At 39.8% G+C, this 12,216-nt stretch overlaps 1 protein-coding gene across 2 annotated transcripts in view; it reads left to right on the top strand.

Moving 5' to 3' along the window:
* ST8SIA1 (ST8 alpha-N-acetyl-neuraminide alpha-2,8-sialyltransferase 1) overlaps positions 1-12,216 on the top strand; it is a 149,269-nt gene that overhangs the window by 32,314 nt on the left and 104,739 nt on the right. For both annotated transcript variants that reach the window (XM_080597124.1, XM_080597123.1), the window contains exon 2: positions 8,533-8,677. In XM_080597124.1, coding sequence (XP_080453250.1) covers positions 8,533-8,677 — 145 coding nt within the window. The remainder of the gene's footprint in view (positions 1-8,532; positions 8,678-12,216) is intronic.

Below are 12,216 nucleotides of genomic sequence, written 5' to 3'. Positions count from 1 at the left end.
AAAATACTTTGTTTCCCTTTTGGGCACCTCAAAAAGACTTGGAAGAAAGTTCTAAAGGAAAAGGTATTGATGATGCAGAAAAGATGGAAGTGTTTAATTTCATAATTCCCCCATTCCCCTTCCCTATTAATTTGTCAATTTGTTGCAAATTATTCAAATGTTTTGTTATTAAATTTCTTACTTTAGCAAGTCACAACTCTACTACTAAACTAATGAACGTAGTTTCCATGAACTGTACTTTTTCTAAGAAGCATCCATGGTTTCTGCAACCTTTTTCTTTTCATGCAGGTTGCAGGTCTATGCAGTTTAGTACCTGGTTTGTTTCTGCCTGTGATCTTATTGTCTTGATCTCTTTCCTCTCTTGGGGAGTATAGGGAAAATATTACATGACCCTTGTAAAGTCCAGAGAACAGGAATTGATGCAGGGGGTCATTGAAATAGTCTGAAAGTTTCATAACAAGGAAAAATATATCCATAAATATGAGGACAAAAACTGCTGTGACTTTAGTCTTCATAAAAATTTTATATTGTAGAAAGCTTGTTTGGGAAGTAGAACAGATTATCTCTATGTTCTGCTCTGTGGTGTCCACTCCTTTTCATATTTATTTTTCATTGCATATCGACCTATTCTTCAGGCTTAGGTAACTGGGGACTTTTCAGAAATGAACCTGTACAAAATGATGCATTCTTGATTTAGATGTCCCGTGCCTTCAAATGTTTTTGGCAAATGTCTCAATTTTAGTTACAACTTAAACTAGTGTTTCTTCCCCACCCCCAAAATAGTAATAATTTGTTGTGTTTTTATGAATATACAGAGCATTTGCTTTGGCTGCTCTCTTGTTTATTTTGGACTCTTATACGTGATGTTCTTTGAAAAGCCATTTTGAGATCATATTCTTGAATTTATTTTTAAATTTCATCTCAGGTGGGATAAACTCTACTATAGAGAGCAGTGGCAGTCTCTCTAGTGGCAAGAGCCAGTTTTGTTTCTGATCTTAAGGAGAAAGACCATGTGGCTCTGTGTTGTGTAACTTGGTGTCTTGAGTGCACCCATTAGCATCATGGCTCTTACTCATGTTCTTACCACAGCTTTCATACAGGGGCAGTTAGATATATGAAGCAAGAGTTTCTTGTGTAGGATATCTACCCTGATAAGACAAGAATGTTACATTCCACTTTAAGACTCTTCATACTTGCTGTATTCTATCCTTCCTAAGGTGCAAGCTAGCGTGTTTTGAACACTAAAATACTGTAAACCCCATTTAAGCTTTGAAGCTTCAGTGATTTCTTCAAGCGAACCCCTTCTTATAAGTGTTATGTTGACCTTGTTTGGAAAGAAAAATACAGTGTGTGACCAAACCCAATTAGTGATGTTTTTACAGAATATTCAGAAGCTGAATGCAAAATGCATCCATGAGGTCATGCAGCCACACTGACTGCAAACAAATCCATGATTTTACTGTTATTGAATGGTTTGTGTAGCCTTCTGTAGAGTCATAAAATTCTCAGGCTGCCAGCTCAGAGCAAAAAATAGCCAAAACTATAGCCCTTATGTGACTATATGAGATGACTCTTTTATGTCTGTAAGCATTAGCCACTGCCTACTGTTGGAGATGGGATGTGGGGCTAGATTTTTTTATGTACTTGGATGGCAGTGGTCGTTGAATGAATGAATTCAGAATGGGTCCAGCTGTTAACTTGCACAGATAGATGCTTGACCCTCCACATTTCTTTTAATCAGTGATCTTCAAGTGAACATTAAAATTTCCACATGTAAAAAGGAGCAGGGCAGTAGCTGATCCAGTGGGCAGGCCCAGAGATAGACCAGTCTGAGTTACCTCCTAAGCTTCCTAATGTCAAATGTGAAATTTCATTTTTAACAAATCAGGGTGCAGGTTGCAGTTACAGATGGATGCCCTCATCCTGGGAATCATTGGCAGTGACAAGGAGCGCTAAATAGTTCATTGGGTATATGTGCTTGGACCTTGGGTGTGGGATGCATGGGCAACAGCAGGGAGGTTATTTTGTCCCTGTAATTGTCAGGGGTTGACTACCCTAAAAATATTATTTACAGGCTTCGTATATTTAGAGGTAGATTTTGAAAAAAAGAGAGTAGCCATGAGAATGATGGAAGGAGTGAAAAACTTTGTTCAAAGTTGAGAAATTCAGGAAACTATAGCTTTTCCACTCATCACAGGGGAGGGTGAAATCTTCGAAGCGGAGGGATCTTTTTTTTAAAAAAAAATAAAAGAAGAAACAAAACTGAAGTGACAAAAATTCAAGCTCTAAGCTGGGTGTAAAATTGTAAAAAGCAAGATTTTCACTATTTAGCAACAGTTTCACTATTTAGCAGCAGTTGTGGTCTCTCCTCTGCCACCAAAACTTGGAAAAATGTGTGCGAATATTATTCTCATAGAAACATTACTTTGAAGAATTCCTGGTTTAGAGAATATCAGGATTAGATTTCGAGCCTCACAGTGCTGGAGCTGGTGAGACCAGCTCAGTTTCAGAGCTGCCAGTGATGCTAATCCCTATGGGATTTCTGATGGGGCATTAGTGCAGGGTTCCTTCAGTGTGCCTGTGCTGGCAAGTAGGTGCGGATTGAGTTCAGGAGTCTGAGATGCTATCGAGAGAGATGTCCTCCTGCCTCTGCTGTGGGATGTGTCGATGGAAGCAATTAAGAAACTACACTGAAACGGGGTTGTGCAAACCTTTGTTACAGAAGCCGAATGACCACCTGCACGTTGGATGTCAGCAGGGCTGCCGGTCCTTGGCTGTGGGCGAAGGCCCTGTTTTGAGTAAATAGCAGCTGAAACTCCAAGGGCAGATTTCCCCCCCGGGTGTTCAGATTCATGTACTCCCAAAGCAAAACATGGGAAGTTGAGGCAAATGTGAACTGAAATGTGAACAAAAGGAGGTTTTGTCAGACCAAATGCTGCAGTCCTGTGCTGTCATCTTATGGCTCCGTTTTCCAGTCACCAGATGTAGGCTAGTACTATATCAGTTAAATCCCAGCAGCTGAGCAGAATCTGACTAAAGCAGTGGGTTTGACCAGTTATTTGTATCTCAGAACAGAACCTGAACCTCAGTCATTTTTTTTTGCCTTTGCACTGGTGCACTGCTCTGCACACCTGGCTGGGGACCTGTGTGTGATTCAGCAAGTGTGTGGGGAGGATTTGCTGTAAAAGTGCTGTCACCTTGGGGCAGAAAAAGGAGTATTGATAGTGTCAACAATCAGGGCACCTGTAGGCCTTAATAAACTCTTTGTCCCTTCTTCTTTCCCCTGTATGCCATGCTGTGCTGTGTCACCTTTGCCCATTGCTCTATTTAAGATCAGGCCTAAGCCCTTAACTTCAGGCCTGTCAAAGAGAGCTGGAGCGGTTATAGTGTTGTGCTGGGTGTGCAGGAGCTGCTCCACATGTGGAGAGTCACAGAATGGTTTGGGTTGGAAGGGAGCTAAAAATCATCTAATTCCATCCCCCCTCCCCCCCTCATCATGGGCAAGGACACCTCCAACCAGACCAGGTTGCCCAAAGCCCCATCAAACCTGGCCTTAAACACTTCCTGGGATGGGGCATCCACAGCTTCTTTGGGCAACCTGTTCCAGTGCATCGCTACCCTCTGAGTGAAGAATTTCTTATTTATATCTAATCTAAATCTGCCCTCTTTTAGTTTAAAGCCATTCCCCTTTGTCTTATCCCTATACTCCCTGACAGAGAGTTCCTCTCCAGCTTTCCTGTAGGCCCTGTTCAGGTACTGGAAGGCCACAATAAGGTCTCTCCGAAGCCTTCTCTTCTCCAGGTTGAACAACCCCAACACCCTCAGACTGTCCTCACAGGAGAGGTGCTTCAGCCCCTTGATCATCTTTGTGGCCCTCCTCTGGACTTGTAATAGTACTTCCATGTCCTTCTTGTGCTGGGGCCCCAGAGCTGAAGACAGTGTCCCTGGTGGGGTCTCATGAGAGCAGAGCAGAGGAGAATCACCTCCCTTGCCCTGCTGGCCATGCTGCCTTTGATGCAGTCCAGGACATGTCTGGCTTTCTGAGCTGCAAGCGCACGTTGGTGGATCATGTAGAACTTCTCGTCACCCAGCACCCCCAGGTCCTTCTCCTCAGGGCTGCTCTCAATCCATTCTTTTCCCAGCCTGTATTTATGCTTAGCCCTGGCCCAGATGCAGGACCTTAACACTTGGCCTTGTTGAACCTCATGAAGTTCACATAGGCCCATCTCTCAGGCCTGCCCAGGACCCCCTGGATAGCATCCCTTCCCTCCAGCCTGTCAACCGCACCACGCAGCTTGGTGTTATCAGCAAACTGGCTGAGGGTGCGCTCAATCCCAGGGACCATGTCACTGACAAAGATGTTAAACAGTGCCAGTCCCAGTACTGACCCCTGAGGAACAACACTTGTTACTGATCTCCACCTGGACATTGAGCCATTGACTGCAACACTTTTTGAAGAAGTTGTGATAGCAAAAGGTTACCTCCTGGTTGACAGCCTCTGCTTTAGAATTGCACATTTCCACTATTAGATACTATCTTTGTCAGTTTGAAGATACTTGGTATGCTTGATCTAGCCACTCAGTCATTTTTCACTGGGACCAGTGTGAAATCAGGGTAAGATTTCGCATTAAGTGGCTGCAAACTGAAACCAAACTGAGAAGTTTGTTAGTTTAAGTTCAAGAATTAATAGTTTAGTATTTTTACCTAAGATCTTTCACTGATGATGCATTTGAATTTTGGTTTAGATTTTCCAAGGTTGTCTGGCTTCCTCTCTGCTTTTAGGTGGAAAAGGGTGCATCTATATTAGCCCTTTGGTGAGAAGTAGGCTTTTCAGGCACGTTTCCTGATTGTCTCTGTTTACCACGCTTTGGTAAGGCATGATGTGCCACAATCACTCATAGGCTCCTTGTGGAAGCAGACCAGAACTGGTCTGCAGCAAATCCCATGAAAATCGTATAATGTGGATGTAGGATCCTTGGTACCAACTCTGCTTCTTTCAATGTGCAATGTCTGCTGATCTAACCTCAGCAAAGTGTACCGTGGGGATGTGGCTAACATCTCAGAATTGCTGTTCAGTTCCCACCTTGAGCAGAGGTTGCTGCTTGAGTTGATCTGCCGTCGCTTAAGTGCTAATACTGCCTTGCAGTTAATGACCTGCTTGGTGCCCAATTCAGCCTGATGTCTTGGATTCCTGAAGTGAGATTCACATAGTAACTTTTATCCTGCTTCTCTCACAAGTGGGATTTGTCCCTTAAGTGTTTTCAGGTCTGAGTGTGCAAAAGTGCCAGTATTCAGGTCATTTAATTCCTCTCATATGCAGGCCTCCTCTGAACTGGAGATAACTTTGAGTCAAAGTACATAATTTATGTCCTGCGAATGAATCAGTGCTTGCAGTGAATTGAAATCCTTGGCTAAAAGCTGCTACAATTTTGCAAATTCTACTGTAACGCTTTAGCTGAATCAAGTTCATCAAATCAGTCCAGACTCCATCATCCTGAAATTGCCCCGCTTTAGTTTCCCTTTGAATACCTTTTTCCTTCTTAATGTGTATTTTTGTGGAACATCTCTCATTTTATAATTTTTGGATTTGGATCAGAAAGAGAGATTGAATAATGTGAGACAGTTATAATTATTCTTTTGTGATAGAAAGCATGTGTGTGCACAAGATTTTTTGTGCTAATACATGCAGGTGCATAATACTTGAACTAGTGACCTGCCTATCTCTGGCCTTTGGGGAGACACCTACTGCTTTTTCATAATAGATTTATTAATGAAGAATGAACTGGAAGAATGCATTTTTAGGGAGAGGGAAGAGTAGATATGTCTCTAGTCAGATGATTAGGGAAAAAAAACACATACAGAGCGCTGTTCCTTAGCTTATCCATTTACCCTGGTTAAAGAAAGATCCATTAATATAGAACATACCCTAGTTACTTTTCCACGGGGTTATCTATTGTTTTTTGTTTCTTGCTTAGATCAGATTTTCAATGAAGGTATGAGTTGCAGGATTTCAGTTGGAAATTTTAATTTTGCTATGCAGTTGTACTTGGAGGCTCCAGCTGATCTTGGATTACTGTATACTTTTTTGAAAAGCTGCAATAGTTATAGAAACAAACAAACAAAAAGAAAAAAAGGGGTGAAGGGAAGAGAAGCAAAAATTATTTTCTTTCCTAAAGCTACAAATTAAAGTTTGTTGAAAGCCATGCAAATCTCTGTGCTCAAATTTATTTGGAGAAATACTCCATGCCTGATTTAAGCTGCTTTGCAAAGATTATATGGCGAGCGATTTCAAATTGCCTTCAGTTTGATTTCCTCGTTTTGGTAATGCAGGAGGATGATGGGAAGCCTCTCTGGGTGTAGGTTGTCCTGGTGGTTTTTCTGGGAATTGGGATTGCCACTCTGGCTAAAGCTCTGCTCTGCTCAGAGGGAAACAAGACAGCTCTGCAATGGGTGGACTAAGGGTAATCTGCTCCAGAAACTGTGTAGTCCATCAGTAACTTAAGGTCATCATTTAAAGTTGACTTGCCCACTATTGATTTACACAGTTGGAGGAATTCAGGTGCAAATATAGGGCAAACACATGGAAGCGAGTCTGCTTATAGCGCTATGAGCAGTAGGATGCTCTGCAGGCATGCGCCTTGTACCCTTGCTAGATAAGGTGTGGGTATGTGACAGTGTCTTGTGCTCAAAGGGACAATATATTGAAATTTTGAGCCACAAAGCACCGTGGCATAAGGTTCTGATTGAGTCTTTGTAAAAAGCTTTTGATTCTTTGTCTAATTGTGGGGACGCAGGGGCTGATTGGCCTGTTAAAGGGTAAGAGCTTCCTTGCAGCTCTTCCTAGAAACTGGCTGCTGATTTATAGCAGAACATGGCCCTTTGGTGGTGGTGGGGATAGAGCTGCCGTGGAAGATAACCAAAGCAAATCACTAAACTTCACAAGAGGAAAAAGCTAATGAGTGGTACTAAATCCTATAGATTGCTGCTTGTCATGCAACATTTTCAAGCTGTTTCCTGTCCTGCAAATATCAGAATGAGTATGCTCTATGGCTTTCAGCACATTTTCAGTTGAAATATCTATGTAAAATAGTATTCACATACTTGCAGAAAAGTATTAACTATCTATTTTAAGTATATTATAAGTAAAAGTATTAACTATCTATTTTAACTATCTATTTTTGACAGGAAAAATACTGATCTTTTCCATATCATTTTCTAGAGGGAAAAAAAAAGTAACAGTGAGACTTTGGGAAAATGCTGAAAAAAACCCACGTATTTGTGTGAATGACTTCTTCATTTTGAGTAAAATCTACTCTTTCGCAAAAGAGGAAAGTTATACAAAACATTTAAGTAGTCACTAATAACTGATATTTTTCTTCTGCCTACCATTTGCAGCTCTTATACAGCCACTGGAAATGGCTTCAGTCTTGTTCACTTTAAAATAAACAGTAAATTAATATATCTTATTAATATAATAATAAACACCAATACATTAAAATACTCTATTGACATAATTGTGCAATGTATATTTTCACATTGTATCTATTACATATAAAAACTAATATGAGCTTCATCCTTCCTTTAAAGAGCTACCCACGTGCTGGCTTTGGGATATTCTTGCTCTGCAAATGTCTGGAGTTTTTCACCATTCTGTATTTCAAGATAATAATTGCTGAGCTTTCAGCAATTTTTACAGAATTTTTGCTCAATACAACCTCATCAGCTCTTAAATTGCTACTCAAGCTCAGTAATAGATATTTTAGGGAAGTAAGTGTAAGAGGATATACTGTTTGAATGAGAAAAGGAGAAGTGTATATATGTGTGTGTGTGTGTGTATATATATATGTATCAAACTGAGATGACTCAAGTTGGACTTGAGTCAGGCGCTCCAGGCAGACTCTAATACTGCTGTGAAAGTTGCACAAGGATATTTAGTAACTGGAAAGAGACGCCAAATTTTTCCATCCTCAAGTTTATGTAATTGCAGGGTTTTATATAAGGCCTACTGTTCATGAGTAAGGTTGGGTTCTGAATTTTCATATAACTCAGATTTAATTTTCAAAGGTGCTTCTCTGATTTCTGTGTGTGTTGGAGAACTTAGTTGTTTATTAACTTGGATTGATTGAAAAGGATGGACTTTGTTCTGCTAAATCTTGTTTTTATTTCTGTGCCACTCAAAAGTGAATGGAGGGTTTAGTTTTTAACTGGATACTTTTAAGATTTTCTAGAAAAAAAATAAGGATTGGCGGCCCTTCTTTAAGTAAAAATTAAAAATTAAAAAATGAGGAAGTTGCTAAATTCGAGATCCTGCTTTCTGAATTCTCTGTTAGCATCTGTTAACTGATGTGCAGTGTCACCCATGGCACATCACACTGCTGGGAAAATGAAAGGCTTGCTCTGTAGCACCCAGGAACTGAAGGCTCTCAGATGCCTGAGCCATCACTTAAAGATGGGCTTTAGAGATGGATCTGCTAGAGCTCTAACTCATTTCTTTCTCTTTTTTAAATTTTTTTTTATTTTTTATTTTTCTAGAAAACTGCTGGAAGACTGCTGTGACCCTGGGCAGCTCTTTGTGATGACAAAGCTGAACTCCCCCATGGGAAAGAACCTCTGGTTTGATGGGGAATTTTTGTATTCTTTCACCATTGACAATACAACTTACTCTCTCTTCCCACAGGTTGGTAGCTTTCTTTTCTTCTCACTTTAAGTATTAATATACTAAATGGTAACATGGTACAAATAAGTTACCTAAATATTCATCAAGAAATAGTCTGTATCTTCATTTGTCAATTCAAAACAGAGTTTTTACTTCTGTGCTCTGAAAATTGCAAAATAGCTGCAGTATTTCCCTGGCCACTTTCCAGATGTGCAAATATACACAAGTGATGAAATAGGTCCACCAGTCTTGATTTTCAAAATGATGATAAGTTCTGGCTATTTTTAGAGTGTGATTTCTGCTTTTCTGGCAGTGATCATGCTCATGGACTGTGGTTTCAAAAAATGAGAGCCAGAAACTTCCCTCAGCTGAACAAGGGCTGCAGGTCTTGCGTAACCACGTGTCCCAAGAAGCTGTCACTGTAAATACAACATCAAATCTGGCAAGATTGGCTCTGATGCTGTGTGAGCTGACAGGGCTGTGGGGCTCACGGAGGTGCATCCTGAGGAAAATTTCCTACCATAATACTTAAACATCTGCTAGTGTCATTGGCATATGTCTCCTATTTTTGTTTTTTTAAACTGTTTGAAAGGGCAGCGTCTGGCCTGTGTTTGGATCCAAGTTCGAACTGGATCGGTTCCACTGACGTCAGTGGATTTGCTGCCACATACTGTGGCTGAATTTGCCTGGCTTAAATTAGAATCACAGAATCATAGGATATCCTGAGTTGGAAGGGACCCACAAAGATCATCAAGTCCAGCTCCTAAAAGAAGTCTCCAAAAGGAAAAGGTTGGTAGAGAACTAGATTTTCATCTTGATTGCTGTGATGCTGATTATCTGGAATAATTCCTTCTACCTTTCAAATTCTCATGTAGGATTGCTTCCCTTTTGATCAGTCTAGATAGGGTGTGAAGGTGGTTTGTGTGAAGTTGTCTGAGTTACCTCCAAATAAATTAATTTTATTGATGGCAAGCAATGTAAGCACAATAACAGCAGCAGACAACGTGATTTAGTTGATTCTTGTTGCGTTATGAATACTAGAAATGGTTTGTTGTTTTTCAGCAAAAGTGTTTTGAGTTAGGTGCATGCTTATTGAGTGCTGAGAATTTGTAATATTGATCTAAGCTGCTTGTATTTTTAATTAATATATGAACTGATGTTAAATGAGTTTATTATATTGACTTTTGAACGTGGAAGGAGAGATGTTTTATGTGGCTATAGGTTTAAAGAAAACCAACCATCTGGACATGTTCATAGATTTACACGTTACTTCAATTTCTTAGATTAAAGGTATAGGTATTTTTTAAGCCTCACAGTCAATGTTGAGTCATTCACACCAGGCTTTTCATTTATTGCTGTTTCAGTTATACGTGTAGCAGAGTTCTTGCTTGTTAAACTCATGGTGTGAATAAACATCAAAGAGGTTGTTACATATATATACGTACTTCTACAGTGGTTTCCAGATCTCAACAAAAGAGTTATGACTTTGAATTAGTTTCTTTTGGTGGATAAAGAGGGACGGAGATCTAAGATGTAGGGAAAAGAGACCAGAAGGGCCATTTCCTGTGTTAACGTGGTGAAGCAGCATGAAGCTGCATCTTGTTCAGGCTACTAATCTGCTCTTGTGTCATTTCGCTGTGCCTGTTGCAATGAACCAGGTAATGGACCTCTGCCTCTCTTGCACTAAGCATTCCTCAAGTCTGTTCCACTGCTGCTGGTCCCTGCAAGCTGAATAAACAAGTAAATGTCTGACATGTGTGCAGAGTGGTTTTGCTGTGGTATAGCTGGGAAGAGGCAGCCCTGCTGGAATGGGCTTTTCTCCCTGCCTTTGAGACTTGTAGAAAGCTTATAGTGTGTCCCAGTGTAGCAGCTGTAAATCTTTTTTATGATGACTATTAATGATCTGTTCTACAGTGTTGCACTGTTGATTGGAGAAAACGAAACTCCTTGGTAGAGCTGTAAACTCTGTTCCACATAGATGTTGACAGCAACCACTCCAAATATGTATATCCTTTTCAACATTTTAGAAAACCCTTACCTGGGCTGATATAGAGAGGTCATTGTATTTTGTGATGGATTTGAAATTTCATATTTGGTTTTGTCAGGATTAAAATCTAGCACTCTGCCCAGTCACAGTGGTGTCCTACATACTGTCACAGAAAATTGCAGAGTACTGGATGGGCTCCTTTGGAGAGGTAAATGCTGGTTAAAGAGGAGTCATGACCTCTGGAAGTCCAGCGGTTCCCCAGCTCCCAAGCCTTTTCCACAAAGATTATCAGTTGGCCAGATTGAGAGCAAGGGTCTGGGAAGCCCTGGAGAGACATACAGGGGGACAGCATGAACTAAGGACATCAGTGTCCCTAGGTCCCTTCGGCTTGCCAAGCAGGCTGCAAAGAGGATGGTGAGGTGCTGCTGGGGTGGTGGTGAGAAAGCTGAATAGTTAAGATGTTCCAACTCCAGAACAGTGCTAAGGACAGGTTCTGAAAATGTTATTCCTTTAATGAATTGGAAGGCAGTTCATTTCTGACACATGCTACTCCCTGCTACTTCCTCTTTTCTTGTAAGTGCTGCTTCCCATAATGTAATGTATTATTCATATGTATTTTGCCTGGAGGAATTTTGTAAACCTTTATCAGATGAAATCTGGCCAACCTTAAAAGCTTAGGAAGATTTATTTGCAGTAAATTCTTAAATGAAGTGGTTTTCTACCTCTTTCTTTGTTTCAAGAAAAACACTAGACTAAATTTTACAGGCCTCTGCTTTGAAGAATGGCGTCTATTAGCTTACTAGCAACAGGAAAGCAATTTTTGTAAAGATGAATATTCCTTTCAAAAGTATTCAGAAGCTTAAAACCACTTACAAAATATGGGTAATACTCTAAAATGGTCAGGGGACGCAACAGGAATGTAAAGGACTGCAGCTATGTTGATATAATTGAAAAAATATTTCCTCTAGAATAAATAATAATAATAAAAGCTCCATCCACATCGTTCTACTGGGCTTAAGCCTTTTTGTGCTTGCAGATTTCTCAATCCTTAAGTGGTTATTAACTTAAGGATAAAGTAACTCAAAAGTAAATAAGAAACTTGCTATATTTGATGGAATGGAATAAGCTGGCTATGCATCAATGCAGAATAATACAGCAGTAAATATCACAGAACTTAATATGCAAAATGTCTATTATTTTTGAATGTGAGCAATACAAAATAGAATATTTTTCTTCTGGGTAATCTATGTAGATAAAGTTCTTATAGCTGGTTCAACATTTTCTGATAGATTGCTTTTCCACTGGAAAAATGCTATTTTATCAAAATATAAATATCAGTTCAATTATTTTTTCCAAATTTTCTCTGAAGTGAAAAGGTTGAAAGGTTTTGGTAGTGTTATGGTATTTGATTTTACCATTTTTGGAATGTAATATTTCAGCTGATATTTTTATCAACTCTGTTGCTAGCTTTTTTTTTTTTTTTTAAATCCAGCTTTTATATGCAAATATGAAATATGCAAGAGAAAATAAAAAAAAATGTGGGAATTGAATGATTCAGAGTTTCATTTCAATT

The sequence above is a fragment of the Anser brachyrhynchus genome (assembly GCF_964034855.1).
Source record: "Anser brachyrhynchus genome assembly, chromosome: 1".
NCBI lineage: Eukaryota > Metazoa > Chordata > Aves > Anseriformes > Anatidae > Anser > Anser brachyrhynchus.
This window is presented reverse-complemented; position numbering and strand designations above follow the sequence as displayed.